Source organism: Cetorhinus maximus, chromosome 1 (genome assembly GCF_964194155.1).
Source record: "Cetorhinus maximus chromosome 1, sCetMax3.hap1.1, whole genome shotgun sequence".
Classification (NCBI taxonomy): Eukaryota; Metazoa; Chordata; class Chondrichthyes; order Lamniformes; family Cetorhinidae; genus Cetorhinus; species Cetorhinus maximus.
This window is the reverse complement of record NC_135879.1, coordinates 76,847,240-76,866,662: the sequence shown is the minus strand read 5'-3', so window position 1 is coordinate 76,866,662 and position 19,423 is coordinate 76,847,240. Positions and strand designations below refer to the sequence as shown.

Sequence of the window (19,423 nt, the reverse complement as noted above, 5' to 3'; positions counted from 1 at the left end):
AGAAGTATGCTTGTTGGATGTTACTGAACAGATAATGCATTGATTTCTAGTCTAATGGACACATTATCCATTTCAAATAAATAGGTTAATGTGCCCATTGAAACAGCGAGCAATATATTTTCATGTCTATGGTCATATTTAAAAATCTAATATCTGGGCCAACATGTTTAAGTGAAGTACATGTAATTAATATTCATTTGATTATTGCCCCTGTTCAGTACAGGTGCGCCAGAGTAAAAATGGTGTTGAAATGGAGTAGAGATGTGTATATAAATATATGTATATCAGTCTATATATATAGATAGAGAGAGAGAGAGAGAGAGAGAGCAATAGTGAAGTGATGGGTGCAAAAACGTGATTTTTTTTGTCATGCTACTTACTGCATTGATTTTTGCAAGATGTGAACTGAATCTCCATTGTAATCACATGACCCAAAGCTGCTTGAGATATTCTCAGCATCACTTTCAACCCAGAAGAGTCGCTTGTCAATAAGATCCAGCGTTAAAGTCTTCGCTTTTTTCATGGTCTTGAAAATGGTGACAACTCCAGTGGCTTTTAGTGTTGCACGATGAATACTTGGAACAGAACCTTCTGAAGCCCAAAACATGTACCTTGGAATAAGATTAAGTAGCTGGATTAGTTATCACAGTAATCTTGCTTCCTCTGGGACTTGATGATATGCAGAGTTTGCTGCAGGATAGTGTGTAACATAATAGGTTAATGAATTAGCATGGCAAAGAGCACCAAGGGTTACTTAGTACACAAAGCTACAGTGAATGATGCAATAATGAAGCTTGGCTGTGAGCCCAGACCAATAAAAGCATTGGTTCAGGAGGGGATTTTGTTTTAACTACTGAAGTGAATTGTTGACTTTGCTTGATTGACATCTTTAGGTGGTTATAATAAACTGTTCTTTCTGTGATCTTTTTTGTCAGTGTCTCAATGTTTATTTGGACATGATTAAGAGCTGTAAATAGAGAGGTCTTGTGGCACACTGGCAGCATTCCTGCCCCTGAGCCAGAACCTCTGGGTTGAAGTTCCACCTCAGGACTTGATGCCATGGAAGGTGCATTCATAATGTGGCCAAACAGATTGGTTATCAACCTGTAAATCCTTCCAATACACTTAGAGCAGGCAGTAAGAGTGGGAGAGCCTTCTGGTCAGCCATGCTTGATGTGGAGTGGCACCCCTCAAGCTATAGTCTTTGGTGAAGGTTAGTGACCTGTTCCAGGAAAAGAAAATAGCTGTGTAAACAGATATGAGTACATGCTTTGTCTGCTTCGTGCGTCACTAGAGGCAGGAAAGAAATAATGAAAGCGCTATAAAGTATTTCAAGGCTCTGTTATTAATGCATTAATGGTTTGTCTGATTGACAGTTTTATACAGTTGTAGGAACAGCAGTTTTTTTTCAAAGGAAGATTTGTGAATGGGTGCTTTCTTTCTTGTTTTTCAGAAGTTGCACACTTGTTATTGTTATTATAAGGCTCATTGGTTATGTACATAGTGAATACTGGGTGAATGAACATGGAAGGGGCATGAATTGGTACTGAGTTGGCATGGACAGTATATGGGGCCATGGGGAGTGGCTAGGGGCATGAGTTGGCATTGAGTTGGCATGGAGAGTGTAATGGTTCATGAAGTGGTTGGGGGCATGTGTTGGAAAGGAGGGGGCATGGGAGAATGGATAAGAATTTTTGAAAATGCCTTTCAAAAGGTTCCAGGATCCAGAGTATGGTTGACAACTCCTCTGATGTGCCATGAACCTTGAGTCACGGAGAAGCTGCCCTGACTACACAAAAATTGCTCGAGGCCAGGAGATACCCAGGCAAGGAATGCAGGGTGCTGGCTCACTATCCACGCCCTTATCCCACGCCAGTGAAAATGGGGGGTGCTGGGAATGAGGTCGGGAATCCCAGAATTAGGTCCCATCCGCCATTTTTAAAATCCAGGCTGAAGTTATTCTCGGTAGCAAGATAAGTGTTCATGTGTTCTCATTGGGCAGAATCTTCTGCCTGTCGGGCGGGCCGGTCGGGTATGGGTGCAGAGCCGATAGCCACCCGCGATCGGCCGCACGCCACCATTTTACACTGGCGGGCCAATTAAGGCCCGCCCAGTGTGATACACGGCCAGTAGCGCTTTAGCTGTGTGAAAGAGCGCAGAAATCTCCCTGGAGCGCGGAGCTGCCTCAGGACGATTAAGTTCAGATTTAAAGTTTCAAATAAAGAAAGGATAAAATTATTTAGACATGTCCCCTCATGTGACAGTGTCACATGAGCTGGGACATGTTTATGAATTGTTTGAAAAGTATCTATTAATTTAATGAAATTTTATTTTATAAAACCTTCAGGAAAACTCATCCCGCCCGTGGATGGGGCTTCATGCAAAGCGCGAAGGCCATTTGGGCTCTTCGCCTGCCCGCCAACCTTAAGGTTGGACGGGCAGCGTTCAGAATTAGTTTATTAATGGCCTTAAAAGGCCTTTGACAGTTCGGCAGGCGCGCAGCCACCTCTGGCAGCTGAACGAAGGGTTGGAATGACGCGTGGTGACATCGGGACGCATACCCGACATCACCATGTGTCATTTTACGCCCCTGCAAGGTGACGAGAAAATTCTGCCCATTAAAGTTTAGAAACATTTGTTAAAAAGACAGTGTGTACAGGCATGTGCTCCACCTTTATTATCAGTTGGTGGTTTTACCCATATCTTTTCCCCCATGTAAAGATTTGATTACCAGTTCTGAACCTATGGCCAGGATTTTTCATTGGTCGGGCGGGCTCAGCAGCAGCGGGCAGGGGCAGTCGCAAAACTGTCCACCACCCGCAATCGGCTCCGTACCACGATTTCACACGGGTGGGCCAATTAAGGCCCGCCCAGCATGGGATGCGAGCGGTAGCCCTGATGCTACCTGTGCGGGGAGGGGGAGGAGGGGTACTCATGTCCAGCGCTCTTTCTCGCATGCACGCAAAAGAGCGCTTCAATCTCCTTGAGGCACGGAGCAGCCTCAGGGAGATTGAAGTGATTGTTAAAAAGATAAATAAATACAGTAAAAATTTAATGAAACATGTCCCCTCATGTGACTGAGATGGGACATGTTTTCATTTTTCAAAGAAAGTTTTTATTTAATTTGTAATAGCTTTAGGAAACCTCATCCTACTCATGGATGAGGTTTCCTAAAAAATGTAAAGGCTGCTTGGCCTTTTCGCCTGCCCGCCAACCATCAGGTTGTATGGGCAGTGTAAATTTGAAATTAGTTAGTTTGTTAATGGACTTAATTGGTCTTTTAATTATCGGCGCACGCCCGCCAAATGAAATATCGTGAGACAGCGCGATGATGTTGGGAAGCACGCCCAACGTCATTGTGCATCATTTTACGTTCCGGCATGTCGGGCCCGCCCCCTGCACGCCGAATGTAAAACTCTGCCCTATGTTTCCTCACATAGCGAGTTCTCTATTTTGTCCATCCTGAAGTGAAGTGTTGTTGAATCAAGGGAAAATAAATTACCAACATAAAATAATGCAGAATGTGACATCAGAAGAAATAGAAAGAAGTTTAAAATGTTAGGAAATAATGTTAACAAAAGAGAAGGCATTAACAGCGTAAAATAATGGAAGAGTTTGCATTTATATAGTGCCTTTCCTGTTCTTAAGATGTTACAATTGTTTCACAGCCAAGGTGCTCTTTTTAGGCAAACAGAACAGACAGTTTGCACAGAGCAAGGTCTACAAACAAAAGTAATATAAATGGCCAGTTAATCAATTGTAATGGTGTTACTTAAAGGATAAATTTTAGCCAAAACACCAGAGAATTCCCTGATCTTCTTTGAATAATGGAGAGGGGTGATTTAGTCTATCTGAGAGTATAGGTGGAGCCTCATAAAACAGAAAATAATAGGATAACCCAAATGGGATCATTTACAACAATAAACAGAAAAATGATATCAGGTACAAATAATATAAAGAAGTTTACAGCAAGTTGTGTTCATTGTGAAGCTGCATCTATGCCACAGGAGAAAAGGAGAAATGGTCAAAATCAGGCCAGCTGAGAAGAGGTTAAGCACAAAAACGCCTGTTCCAGCTCTTCACTGTGGAATCCCAGTAACTCCACAGCTGGTATGTAATCTCCACGTAGCGTAAAAGGAACATTCCTTCACAAATCAGTTCCCATATGTGAAAGTCATTATAGGAGGGAGGCATTCCTCTGAATGTTCTTTTCATCATAACTGCTATTTAAAGAATCTTTGGGAAAGCTCTATTGGTCTAAATTTCCATGGGTTTCTTCTGATCTCTTGCTATTCCAGGAAGCCAGGAGAAACTATGTAAATAGCCATTTTTAGCCTTTTACGCAACTTGCATGCAAATCGTTTTGAATCTTTCTTCTCCTTCCGTTATTTTATTTTAGCGGTAATGAAGTGATATCAAGATGCAGTGGGGTAGATTTTCAATTTAGTGTCCTAGAATAAAACTGGCATTGGGGATCAACCACCCATTTTGGGAAGCGCTCGATGGATTTTGTAGTTGAAGATTAATGCTATTGTTAGGCCTGGATAGCAGGTTAAAATTCTACCCCAGTTTGGCAGAATTGGGAATGGAGCACTTTTTCTCTTCAGCCATCTCAGTGTCAACATCAAGCAATAAACCAGACCAGCTATAGTATAGGATAAAAGGAGGATAATGCTTCCTCTTCATTGCCCAAGCAATGCACAACCTACTGGATAACATTTCCATTTCTAACATTAACTATTCTGTGGCCATTCTGAATTGGATTGTCAATCACCAACAAATTGCAAGTGTTTTGTGCTGTCAAACAGTGACCACCTGAAACTGCCCAAACTCATTTCCTTTAGGGTTCTTCTGGCCAACAAAGAGGCTTTCACACCATCATTCCAGGCTGGTTTCAAATTCAAGTCCCCAGGCATGAAAAGTTAGTATATGCAACTCTACTGTCTCACACCGAATTCAATGAGTAAAAGTAACCTCTGCTCCTGATTCACTGCTTCACATTCTCACCATGAGAGGTTCTGAAACCATGTTCTCCTATCTGCTGACTTTGGTTCAAAGCCTTAATGGAAACATTTGCTATTAACACAGCCAATTTTCTGAAGGCCGACACCTGCTTCAGGACCTCCACTGATTTTCTGCATGATGCACATTTGGAAAAGTTGCCTTTAAATCTGGATAACAGAAAAGATTAACCAAAGTCCTACCCTTGTTCTGGATCGACTGCTATGACAGTGGGAAAGGTCAGTTCTTTCAGCAGGATCTTGGAATTCTTTCCATTTAGGTTTGACATTTCAATAGTTCCTTTCTTTTGATTGGTCCAAATGATGGTGTTGTGTAACCAATCCACAGCAAACCCCAACAGACCTTTCCCTACGGCCCGTATACTCTGTGATGCAAAGAAGACAGGTTCATTATCCTTTGATGCTTTCTTCAACAATGTAGTAAAACAGATTAAGTGATTATAGTGCATCTTTATTGGAATTTAGTCCAACCGATATTTCATTAATCAATTGTTCTTTGTCTTGGTAAACCTCCTTCTTCAGAGAATTGGACATTAATTCAGCACAAATATCAATCCTTAAGTTACAAAAAATTATAGCAAATTTATCCAGCAAAATAATTGTTGCATGTAAAGTTGCAATTGACTGTGTGCCTGTCAGTGGGCCATGTGCTCCAATAGCATTTTAGGATCCATTACTGAATCATTGTTGAATTTTCACAATTGCGTTAGGAGCAGGAGAGAGTTAGTGGAGGTAAATTCATCTTTGGTGAAAGCACAAAACAAACAATAGGGAATTGCATTTTACAACGCTTTCCACCCTTTTATCATCCATTTCATGCTTTCGTCAAAGAAATATTTTGCACCCAGTGTCTTCTTAAAATGGATTTTTCACACGTCTAAGAAGGTTTATGCTCCCAATGTGGAGCCTTATCTACCAGGAGCATGTACAAGAACTTCAGGCACGTGCCTCCCAGGGAATTTAGGTCTTTCATTTTAATGAATAGGCAATCAAAAACACACACCCTAACTTCTTGATCTGTAGTGTTAACTGTTAAAATTACCCTTATACAGGATGAATGTATCCAAAATCTGAATATCAAACTCTACATTACGACTGTAGCTTCATTAGAAAAACATACAATGCAATTTATGTTTAGTTTCTCTCACAAGTTTCTTTTGTTCTTTTATTTGTTTCTTTCTGCCATTTTCTATAGCCCAGTTCCAATTCCTTTCAATTTATTTTATGATTTCCACCAGTATTCCTTCCTTTTCCCCTCCTGACTTTGTACATAGGTAGTCCTGAACTTGTGAGATTATGGAATTTAACTGACGAGGTGGAATGCTTCACGTTTACAGAAACCCAAATACAGGGAGCGTGCTGATGTAGGGGACAGGTTGTATGGTGCAAACCAGTACCTTCTCAGACTGATGGTAACATTTAAAGAGGGTTTGGCACTTTATTTTTAAAGGGACTAAAAGACTTTTAATTTTTAAAATCATTGTCAGCCTCAGAGGCGGTGGGGTGGGTTGGGGGAGTGGCGGATGGGTAGTAGGTAGGGAGGGAAATAGTGAGGATTTGGAAATGGCTAGCCAAAAACAAGCAAAGCTAGTGGAGAGACAAAATGACAAAATGAAGTGTGAGCAGCAATGTTGACCACTTGTTTGATAACCGATGAAGTGGATGTGATACTGTATGAGGAAAGTGTGAAGAGGGTTGCCCAGTTAGGCTGCCTGTGCATCATTTCCACAACACAGCAGGGTGCTTGCCTAGCAGGAAGTAGCACTCATACGAACATACAAATTAGGAGCAGGAGTAGGCCATTCGGCCCTTGAGCCCACTCCACCATTCAATAAGATCATGGCTGGTCTGATTATGGCCTCAACTCAGCATTCCTTTCTACCCCCAATACCCTTTGACTCCCTTGTTAGTCAAGAATCTATCTACCTCTGCCTTAAAAAAAAAATAACCCTCCTCCACCACTCCCTGAGGAAGAAAGTTCCAAAGATTCAGCGAAAACAATTCTCATCATCTCCATCTTAAATCGGAGACCCCTTAGTTTTAAATTGTGCCCGCTAGTTCTCATCTCTTCCAGAAGGGGGAACATCTTTTCAGCATCCGCCCTGTCAAGTCCCCTCAGGAACTTTATATGTTTCAATAAGATCACCTCTCATTCTTCTGAACTCCAAAGGATACAGGCCCAGCCTCATAAAATAACCACCCCCGCCCCCCCCCGCCCCCCATCTTCCCATCCCAGATATCAGTCAAGTGAACCCCCTCCCCACATCTTCCCATCCCAGATATCAGTCAAGTGAACCCCCCCCATCTTCCCATCCCAGATATCAGTGAAGTGAACCTTCTCTGAATTGCTCCTAATGCATTTATATCCTTTCTTAAATAAGAAGACCAAAACCGTACGCAGTATTCCAGGTGTGGTCTCACCAATGCCCTTGACAACTGTAGCAAAACATTCCATTTTCCTTCCATCAGCCTCAAAGCTGTGTTAAAATACTTGTAGGACCCAGGATGCATTCAGAGATGATAAACATTAAGGAATCCGCCAAGCAAGACTACCTTACAGTACTATACATAACAGGTCGATGGCCATAGGCTGCTTATCATGAAAGTTTGCCTGTCAATCTGTTCCACACTTACTACTTGCCTATGCAATGCTGTCTCAAGGCCATTGTTGTCTTTTATACATAGCCATACTCCGGTAGGCCACACATTCAAGGTATAATTTGGAATTGAAAATCCTATGACAGTCACATATTCCAAGCACCACACAGTGTCATTTTCAGGCTGGACAATTAGCAGTGACTCCCATACTGTGGGAAATGCAGGAATGTGTGGTTACATTGGGCAGCCACTGTATGTAATAGTAAAGGAGGAGAAAGTGCTGGCCATGCTGAATGACACAATCACTGGTATTTGCAAGTGTGAAAAGTAGTGTTGCCAACCCTCAGGAATTGGCCTGGAGTCCCCAGAAATTGAAGATCAGTTTCCAGGACACTGCTGTATTCTGCCAGTGAGAAAAATCACCAGAACATGAAAAAAGCTTTTTTTTTGACATTTTATTTAAACGTTTTTCTTTACCATATATAAAAATATTGAAAATGGGGGGAAGAAAGGCTGGTTAGCATCATCCATTTCGGTTATGAATCTTTTTTGCTTTCCAATTGGCATAGGAAGGCAGTATGTCACAAGGACAGATGTTTTGGCCAAGTAATGGCTGAAGTGTGAGGGCAAGTCATGTGATGAAACCTCCAGGAATACATTTAATCATAGTTGGCAACCCTATTGAGAAGCATATTAGTTGATATCACAGTGCCAGCTGAGAGCGAGTCTTAGTTGAGGGCCAACCTCTCGCAGTACTGTCCTTATAGTTGCAAGTTAACTACATGTGGCCTTGCTGCAGAACAACAAAGATCTGCAACATACTCCCTGCTGCCCTGGAGCAAGCTGAGCCAATTGTTCTCACTGATTGGCAGGTAGGTGTGCCAAGGTCTGCAAATATAGGTTGGTGGTTGTTATCTCTCTGGAATGCCTTCTTTCGGCTCGTTTCACCTCAATCATGAAATCCTGTGTTCTAAGTCAATTTAAAAACAAAGTTAAAGTGTGAGAAAGATAGGCCCTCAACAAGAATTCTCACAAATAATAACATTTTCAGAAGTATGAAAAATCATCTGATAAAATTTGTTCAAAATAACAGGCCAAACTGTGCTAGAGCTCTTACAAACATGAAGCTTCTTATGCTCATACTCTAAATTGACACACTGAAAATAAAAGAACAAAACCAGGGCAAATCCTGCAGGATTTTGCTAACTGCTCATTGAAATGCTTTTGCATCAAATCTGGGGTCTTGGCTATGACAAAGGTTAAGTCCTCCAACATGCAAATGAAACAGACCAAGAAGCCATAACCCAGCAGCACGTGGGTACATAACCAGCTCTCTTGACTCTGTCATCTCCCTGCACATCTGCTGTCCTTTGAAAAACTAAAAGTAGAAGGAAGGCAGTCACTTACATCAAAAGCCACATTCAAGTTTCAAAATTATACCAAAGGTCATTCTATTCCTCTGAGAAATGGATTTGTCTTGGTGCCTACTTTTCAGGATTTTTATACAGCATAAACCTCCTTGAAGATAATTAATCATATCACTCCTGAGTATAACACCCATGCCTTTCTCCATGTAGTACTTTTGAAATCAGCCAACTTGTACTTTATTTCTGACAGGTCCAATAAACGTTAGTCCAAACCTATAAACTTTAATTTAATTTCATTCAGTGGAATGGCCTGAAATTTCATCTGAAGAGTGTATCACAATCTGAACATGACAAGAGTTTGCAAGAATAAAGCCTGAGAACCAAACTTTCAGTGCTGTACACTTACCTCTCTTTTAGTGCCATTTATAAAGGCCCGTTGAATCAGCCCTTTCTCTGTAACAGCCCAGTAAATTCTTCCATTTCTGTAGTGGAAATCCAAGAGGACTGATATCCCAGAATTGGTCACGAGCCTCTGGTGGTTAGTTCCCTCTATGTCAATCTTAAATATTGCATTTCCATGGCTGAAGATGAGGTATGGTGATGGAGCTTAAAGAAATTAAAAACATATCAATAGATGGACTGAATCTGATAAGAGATAAAACAGAGGCCAGTAATTACTATTAACACTAACAATGGTTACTGGGCTGAAATACTTAGATTACAGACTGGTACAAATTTCCTAATCATTTATCACATTGTCTGAAATTGCTGTTTGGAGTAAGTGTCTTCTGTAAATCACTACACCGAAGAGAGGCATTAAACTAGGCTACCACTGCCATAACAGGTACTTTGAATATACGTGTATCATATTGTAAAGCTAATCATTTCATGTTTGAAACCCATATCATAAATATACAGGAGCCTAATTATTATGGTTAGCATTTGGCTGAGGGGGACCAAAAATGTAGGACAGTCAAAGATCTCAGGTGAAGCACAAGGCATACAGTCTGTTCACATTGCAAAGGTACTGATTCATTCCAGACAGCTACTTAGGAATGATGGGAAAGCACTGCCCTATGATTGTTAAAAATGCAAGGCTTTATGAAGATTGTTATGTTTTGGGACTGTGTCTTAAACCTAGGGTAAAATGGAGAAATTAAGGGAGTCATGCAACCTGTTCTGAATTCTGCTGACAGCAACCCTGAGGGTTAAAGTGTGTTAAAGGGGGGCCCAAGTTGTTTACTGGGAAGAGGTGCAAGGTATTCATGCCTATAAACAATGACCAACTTATCGGTGCTGATGGTGGATAGTCTGTTAGTGTCCAAAGTCACAGGCAGGTGTTGGGAATGTCAGGTTTTGCAAATGGTTATACTTTAAACTATCTATATAGTTTCAATATAGAATGAAGTTGGGTGTCAAAAGGATAGCTAATTCACATTTCTGCCTGGATACAAGGCCCGTGTGATTTACATTGCCAATGGAGATGGGTTTGAAAGGGTTCAGTCTGCAAGAATCCAAGAAAGAGAGAGAAAGAGAGCGAGACGACAGATAGAGGCAGCAAGTTTCTATTGTTCACCGCACAAGAATGTGGGTCAAAGTCACAGTCAGGGTCGTGGGGTCTTTAAATGAAGCTGGAAGATATGTCTAGCTTTGGCTAGAGGGAGGGGACTCCAGGTTAACACACAGCATAAAAGTCAGTTTGAAGAGTAGAATTTATCTGGCTGGAAAGGAGAAGGTAGCTAAGAATTACTTTGGACTGGTTCCTGGAGAATGAAGTGTCCGCTTCAGGGATAGAATAAAGTATAACTGTAGAGGGAGATTTTCTGTCATTTTAAATGTTAAATGTTTTCTGTTGTTTAGAGTGTAAGTTGTCTACTGAAAGAGTGTTTAGTAAGTGTTGCTCTTAGTTTGTGTGTTACTGTAAAAGTCTTAAAAAGTAAAATATTATGGTGCAATTCCATTAAGTTGGCCACTGGAATTCAAATTTATTTTTAAAGTTATCAGCCTCTATGGGAATCATAACAGGAGGCAGTAACAAGAGTTGTGCCATTTCTTTCAGGAAGATCTCCTTACAAGATCTAGCATATGTATTTGACCGGCAATGAATATCTGTGCACCTCTGACTCCTCCCCACCTAACACTGGCACATTTGCAGTGTCTTAGCTGCCCCATTTCTGACACCTTTGTTCTCTTATATTAGGACAGCTTCCCTTGAACACCTTCAACTACACTTGTGAACTCACTCAAGGGCCATCAATGCCATTTATTCCCATGGCTGCACATTATATCACAAGCTCTCAAAAATCATCAGTGTAGACATGAATGGGATTGGAAAAAGCATTGAGAAGGGAGAGAGGAATAGGTATATCAGGTATATAAGTCGTGGAAAGCTAATTTTTGCATTCCAGATCATAATAACTTGCTGACTAAAAGAAGTTCTCCTCATCTCTTCTCTGGTTTTTTTTGCCTCCCTCACTTATATTGCTTAACCCCAACTGCAATTCTTGTTAAGGTGTAGTGAAAACTATTTTGCAACAATGTGCAGGTTGCGGTAGAAACACAATTTAAAATGTAATCAAATCTCAACATTTAAGCCTTTTAAATGGTTTCTCAGAAACCCATGAAAATTTGTTTTTAAATGTGTAGAATTTACATTATGACCTTCATAGATTTCTCACTAACTGTATCTGCAACAGTGGTAGTCAGGAACAGTTTGCAGAGTTAACTCATTCTACAGACACAACCCAGTGGTACAGTTATGCTGTATGTCTCAGATACTAGCTTGGTCCAACCAAAATCTGCTATTTGGAAGTCTTAATGATGATGTAAGAATCTGACCTATAATACAAAGTGCTGTGATCTAGATTTGTAAATGTGATTATACAGCACAGTGTGTTCTTAATTATGGTTAGGGTTTGCAGGGGCAGGTACTTAATGGAGAGCAACCTGCTTTTTAAAGACAATATTCAGGCAAGTTATTCTTGGCCACTCTTGCATATTGGTTGCAGAATGGAATTAACAGATGTTGGAGAATGATGTAATGGCACCAAGGGAATCTAACATAAGAAGAATTAAATAAAAAAATGCAAGTGGAATATGAAGACAATAAAAAAAATCAAAAGCAACAATAGGAGATGGAATCAATGACATTCAGTGTATTAATTAGCGTATTTATTATTGATTTTGATAGTTGTGTCTTATTTTGCTTGTAAAATTTTCCTTCCATTAATCATTTACATTTTTGCAAGAGATCTGGTTATCATTAGCTTTCAAAATTGTTCAAAGTCCCCTCACGTAAAACAGCTACAGATTTATTATTCCTCGAGAAGCAGCATTGTTTAACTGAAAGGGATTCCGTTCCTCCAGTGCAGAGATTGTTAGTGACCAGCAATGCAAGACATCCAGAGCATTTTATGTCAGTATATCCTAACAATCTCCACAGGTTACTAGATTTTCTGTTTGCACAGAGCAGATCAATGTTAGCATCTTTAGAATATGTAGACTTCATTTACGTAAATGACATTAGAATGTTGAACTGGACTGGGTTAGTTTTCTCTCAAGAATTTGACAGCTGGCCTAGATTTTTGCCAACAACTTTCTTCCAGTTCAGTTTACAACCTTTAGCTTCTTTGTTGATTGCAGTGGAATCTGTTCTCACAATGCTAGACCAACATTTTTGTTCAAGTTTCAGTGAGAAACATTAATTGGTTAATCCATTCTAGGGGCCCACTTGCTCAAAGAGTGGCAGTCCTGTGAAACTGTGATAAAACAATTGTGGGGCTAACTTTATCATCTATTAATTTAAATAGATGGAAAGTCATGGCCTGGAGCTCCTGAGAACCTCTGGTTGGAGGAATAGCTCCATAATATTGTAGAAGGGTCCCAGTTAGCTTTTTATTCCACATTTCTTCAACACAAACTGGGAGTAATTTTGACTTTGTGATAATGTAAAATGGGTGATGTTGATTCAGCCACTCATTAGACATCCCTCCTCATTTTCATATTATTTGAAATTAATTACTGTTTTCCCAAAGGTTAATTTGACTGGCTTTGGGATTATTGAATACCTCATCACCATACTGCAGACCCATTGCAGATGTCAAGGACAATAATAGGGAGAAGACCAGCTTCTAACTGATCTTAACGTTCATAACAATGGGAACAGCATGTAAAAGTGAACATTTTGATGTCAATTCCTATAATCACTCACTTGATCCCTGCTATACTGTGCACCCTTTCGTTAACTCCTAGCCAAGGATTTCGCACCCTAGACAGTGGGGAGAATTTTTCCTATGGCGGGCAGGCTGGGCAGGGGCAGGCTGGGGCGGGCGCAGAGCCAATCGCTGCCCTCGATCGGCTGCGCACTGCCATTTTATGCGGGCGGGCCAATTGAGGCCTGCCCAGCGTAATGCACAGCCGGTAGCGCTCTGCACTATCTGTGCAGGCAGCTCTGTGCCTCAGGGAGATTAAATAGATAATAAAACTTTTCAAAGAATAAAGTAAAAAATTATTTAAACATGTCCCCTCATGTGCCAGTGTCACATGAGCTGGGACATGTTTGTGAGTATAGCAAATTTTATTTAATTATTTTATAAAACCTTCAGGAAACCTCATCCTGCCCGTGGTTGAGGTTTCCTGAAAACGCGAAGGCCGCTTGGGCTCTTCACCTGCCCGCCAACCTTAATGTTGGACGGGCAGCGTTGTTAATAAGTTAAATTACTTTTTTAATGGCCTTAGTAGGCCGTTGACAGTTCGGCGGACGCACAGCCGCCTCTGGCGCACGCCCGCCAAACGAAATATCAAAATGACGAGATGACGTCGGGACACGCACCCAATGTCATCTCGCATCCTTTTACGTGTCAGCGTGCCGGGCCCGCCCCCACATGCTGATGGCAATATTCTGCCCAGAGAGAAGGTAAATCCAAAACTATTAACAGTCACAGAAGGCTATATGTCCTAAGATGTCCCCACCATGCACCCAGAGTCGCTATATTATTATCATGGACTTCATTATCTCCCCATTGATCCACCAATTTGAAGAAGTTCCCTTTCATCCCTGAAATAAGTCCACTTTGTGGGGGTGAAATTGGTCTGCAGCTCAAAACATTCTCACAGTGAATCGGCAACCCGTGTTTCACCACACCTGATCAATCCTGATCTTCTTTCCATTGAAATTCAGAGAACGAAAGTTCAAACTCTTTCTGGAGACTCATTTCCTAATCTTAATGTCATTTTTATTGGTCTTGAAATCAAAAATCTTGGCAATATTTCCCAAGTCAATGGAAAATAGCTGGGACAGTGAAAGGTCAGCTACCGATTTACTACGAGCACATTTTGCGCTGCTGGCGGAGACCAAATTCTGCTCCAACTTCCTTACATCCCTCAGCCTCCTTTCTCAAGTGATCCCGCAGAAACATCAAGGTCAGAAACTGTTGGGTCACTGGTCATCATATAAATACCTAACCTAAAATTTTATTAAATATAGCATTCATTTGATATTTGACTTAGAACAAAAGGAAGTGGACATGAATGCTAATCATATATGAAAGAAGCACTAAGTATTAGATTGCACTTCCCAGTGTAATTTTTCTTTTGGCTTGAGTTATTTCCCTTCTTAAAAAAAACATAAAAATCAGTTCATTGATGACTTACAGTCTGCACGACAAGACCATTTATTGTCCTCTAACGTATAGCCAGGCAGGCAGGAGCAGGTGTATGATCCTGGCGTGTTGGTGCAGGTCTGACCACAAGTTCCCAGTCCATTTTCAAAACATTCATCAATGTCTGAAAGAAAATATTTACAACATTGTGACATGCTAGCAGGTTATTTGCTGTGACTCTGACCAACGGTGAAATAATTATCCATTTGACTCACATAAACAGCAGAAAAATCTTAGCCATTGGTACAATCAGATTGTTTTGTCTGAGATGCAGCGCAATGTTTACATAGTTTATTAGCAAATCATACCCTACAATATTATATATAAGTGCTAGAAATCTTATCGTGATCATCATTCAGCCAGAAGTCTTAAAACATATTTTTGATCACAGTAATTTCAATTGGGAAAGCATTTTGGACAGTAGCATTGAAGACCATTGAGTTTTATTTCTCAATTTTTCACTACCTCCCTAATGTTCGATGTTGCTGTGGATGTAGATGCACTGGTTTATGATGGCTGCTTTATGGGTTTGGATGTTTCTGCGGGATCATTTGAGAAAGGAGGCTGAGGGATGTAAGGAAGTTGGAGCAGAAATTGGTCTCCGCCAGCAGTGCAAAATATGCTCGTAGTAAATCGGCAGCTGACCTTTCACCGTTCCAGTTATTTTCCATTGACTTGGGAAATATTGCCAAGATTTTTGATTTCAAGACCAATAAAAATGACAGTAAGATTAGGAAATGAGTCTCCAGAAAGAGTTTGAACTTTCGTTCTCTGAATTTCAATGGAAAGAAGATCAGGATTGATCAGGTGTGGTGAAACACGGGTTGCCGTTTCACTGTGAGAATGTTTTGAGCTACTGCTGCAGACCAATTTCACCCCCTCAAAGTGGACTCATTTCAGGGATGGTCAAGAACCTCTTTAAAATAGAGGATCAATGGGGAGACAATGAAGTCCATGATAATAATATAGTGACTGGGTGCATGGTGTAGACGTCATGGGACATATAGCCTTCTGTGACTCCAGATATTTTAATTTTGTTATGAATGTATTTACGTATTACTGTGTATTCCGCAAACCAGTAGTTCACAACCATGTTCTCCTCTCATCTGCCTCCTGGCTTATTTTCCCTGACATTAGTCTTCTCTTTTTTTCATGATTTGTCCATGCATAGTTCAACATGAATTGATTTCCTGAGTTGCCAAATTTGAACTGCAGGTTGATTAAACAAAATTCAAATGCCAGTCCAGATCTAATGGACTGAAATTTTATGCTGGATGAACATCAGCATGCAAATATGAAATTCCTTCATTCACTGCTTTAACAGACGCATTAGACATGCTTTATTTTGCTTGCAAACAACAGTCACAACCCTTCAAAGTAATTCATTGTATGAAGCATGTGGAGACATTACTCAGAGATGAGACTGCACACTATCTAAACACAAGACTTATGTTAATTTTATAAAACACATTCTTCAAGTTTCAGCAAAAAGCATTTATTTGAGCCAGTATTTGATTCTTAAAAAATAATTTCTCTTATTTTTAGTAATTGATGGATGAGGGGAAAAGGGAAACAAGTGATCTGTACTTTTTCAGTTACTTCCTCTCATTCATATTGAGATTTTTTTCAATTTACATTTCTGGGGTCTGTGCCTCAAACCATTTGCTCCCAGGAGGAATTTTAGGAGCATGTGCAAAACCTAATGGAGTTGGTTTTGAGTGTGTGCATGGTGCTGATGTTCATCCTTCGGGGCGAAAATTACCATGTCCATCATCTGGAATGTTTGGGACGGTTCCGATGGCTACATATGTATGAACATATGAACAAGGAGCAGGAGTAAGCCATTCAGCCCTTCAAGCCTGCTCCGCCATTAAATAATATCATGGCTGATCTGATAGCAGCCTGAACTCTGCTTCTCGCCTACCCCCGATAACCTATCACCCTCTTGCTTACCAAGAACCTATCCACATCTGCCTTAAAAACATTCAAGGACTCTGCTTCCACCATCTTTTCATGAAAAGGGTTCCAAAGCTTCACGATCTTCTGAGTGAAAACATTTAGCCTCATCTCTGTTTTAAACAGGTGACCCCTTATTTTTAAACAGTGAACCCAAGTTCTAGATTTTTCCACAAGAGGGATTATCCTCTCCACATCCACCCTGTCAAGACCCCTCAGGATCTTATATGTTTAAATCAAGTCACCTCTCACTCTTCTAAACTCCACTGGATACAAGTCTAGCCTGTCCAACCTTTCCTCATAAGACAACCCACTCATTCCAGGTATTAGTTTAGTAAACCTTCTCTGAACTGCTTCCAATGCATTTACATCCTTCCTTAAATAAGGTGACCAATACTGTACACAGTACTCCAAATGCGGTCTCACTAGTGCCTTGTACAACTGAAGCATAACCTTCCTACTTTTGTATTCAATTCCCCTTGCAATAAATGATAACATTCTATCAGCTTTCCTAATTACTTGCTGTACTTCATACTAGCCTTTTGTGATTCATGCTCTAGGACACCCAGATGTCTCTGCACCTCAGAGCTCTGCAATCACTTACCATTTAGATAAAAAGCTTCTCCTTTATTCTTCCTGCCAAAATGGACAATTTCACATTTCCCACATTACACTCTATTTGCCAGATCATTGCCCACTCACTTAACCTATCTATATCTTTTTGTAGCCTCCTTATGTCCTGTTCACAACTTACTTTCCTACCTATCTTTGTGTCATCAGCATATTTGGGCAACTGTCCCTTCAATCCCTTCATCCAAGTCATTTATATAAATTGTAAACAATTGAGGTACCAGCACTGACCCCTGTGACATGCCACTCGTTACATCTTGCCAACATGAAAAAGACCCATTTACCTACTCTGTGCTTCCTGTTAGTCAGCCAATCTTCTATCCATGCCAATATGTTGCCCCCTTTACCATGAGCTTTTATTTTCCACAATAATCTTTGATGTGGCACTTTATCAAATGCCTTCTGGAAATCTAAGTACAGCACATCCAACAGTTTCCCTTATCCCACAGCACGTGTTACTTCCTCAAAGACTTCCAATAAGTTGGTTAAGCATGATTTCCCTTTCACAAAACCATGTTGACTCTGCCTGATGATCTTGTGCTCATCCAAATGTGCTGCTATAACTTCTTTAATAGTAGCTTCTAACATTTTTCCTATGACAGATGTTAAGCTAACTGGCCTGTAGTTTCCTGCTTTCTGTCTCCCTCGCTTTTTGAATAATGGAGTTATATTTGTTATCTTCCATTCTAATGGGACCTTCCCCAAATCTAGGGAGTTTGGGAAAATTAAAACCAATGCATCAACTATCTCACCAGACACTTCTTTTAAGACCCTAGGATGAAGCCCATCAGGACCTGGGCTCTTGTTAGCCCGCTGCTCCAACAATTTACTCAGTACCGCTTCTCTGGTGATTGTAATTTTCCTGACTTCCTTCCCCACTTCCATTTCCTGGTTTATAGCTGCTTCTGGGATGTTACTTGTATCCTCTGTAGTGAAAACTGATACAAAATATCTGTTCAATTCATCTACAATCTCCTTGTTTTCCATTATCAATTCTCTAGGCTCACTTTCTATAGGACCAACACTTACTTTGTTAACTCTTCTCTTTTTTAAATATTTATAAAAACTCTTACTACCTGTTTTTATATTTCTGGCTAGCTTTCTCTCATACTCCAATTTTTCCCTCTTTATTAGTCTTTTAATCATTTTTTGCTGTTCCTTATATTTGGTCCAGTCTTCTGACCTGCCACCTGTCTTTGCACAACTATATGCTTTTTCATTAAGTTTGAACTGCTGGCTCAGGATTTTCTATCCTTGCGTTTTATCTCTGCCTCTGAAATACATTTGCTTTCAAAGGAGATCGTACCCGTTTTTTGTTTGGTTGCACCAGGAGAAGCGATCCTGGGTGAGCTTCTCTCAGTCGATATCAAAACTCCTCAGTGAAGTCTTCAGAGTGTCCTTGTAGTGCTTTATTTGACCACCATGAGAGCGCACCCCCAGCTTGAGTACTCCGTAGAAGATTCACTTTGGTAAGCATGTGTCAGGCATTCTGGCTACATAACCAGCCCAACTCAGCCATGACTGCCTCAATGTGGTGTGGATGCTTGGCATGTCAATTCAGGTGATCACCTCACCTGATATTTTGTCCTGCTACCTGATCTTCAGAAGCTTTGGAAGGCAGTGCAAGTGAAAGTGATTGAGTTTCTTGGCATAATGCTGGAACACAGATCAAGTGTATAGAGTAGAGTGGGCAGGGCAATTGATCTAAACTTTGGCACCGACTTACTCCTCTTCATTCCAAAATTGATATTTGAAGTTCGCCGAAGGCTGTATTTGCTTTGTCAATTCTTGCAAATGTCTAGTCGTTATGTTCCTGAAAATAGTGACTTTAAGGGAAACAACTTTAAGTGAATCATGGGTTCCTATAGGAATTATTGATACAGCCAGAATTAGGCTCCTTTGGATATCTCTTGCCCAGAAAAACCAATGTACAAGTTGAAATTCCGTCCTATACATGTGCAGTATTGTGCATTCCTAGCTGAAAAAACTTGCAAAATAAAAGAAATCACTAAACATAAATGAAAGAGTGTATAAATTCATATTAGATAACATTCAACCATCTCTCTTCAGCGCTCGGATTTGGGGATGACTTGCTTCCATTCCGGATCGATGGGTTCTGAGGTGGCTGATAAGTCCAATGCACAATTTCCAAACTCTGTTACGTGTGGGCAGATGTTGGTTGGAAGGTCAG

At 40.6% G+C, this 19,423-nt stretch overlaps 1 protein-coding gene across 5 annotated transcripts in view; it reads right to left on the bottom strand.

The window, feature by feature from the left end:
- egf (epidermal growth factor) overlaps window positions 1–19,423 on the bottom strand; it is a 201,632-nt gene that overhangs the window by 145,501 nt on the left and 36,708 nt on the right. For all 5 annotated transcript variants that reach the window (XM_078542686.1, XM_078542712.1, XM_078542704.1 and 2 more), the window contains exons 2-5: window positions 14,639–14,770; window positions 9,393–9,592; window positions 5,205–5,386; window positions 381–611 (exon numbers count right to left, since the gene is read on the bottom strand). In XM_078542686.1, coding sequence (XP_078398812.1) covers window positions 381–611; window positions 5,205–5,386; window positions 9,393–9,592; window positions 14,639–14,770 — 745 coding nt within the window. The remainder of the gene's footprint in view (window positions 1–380; window positions 612–5,204; window positions 5,387–9,392; window positions 9,593–14,638; window positions 14,771–19,423) is intronic.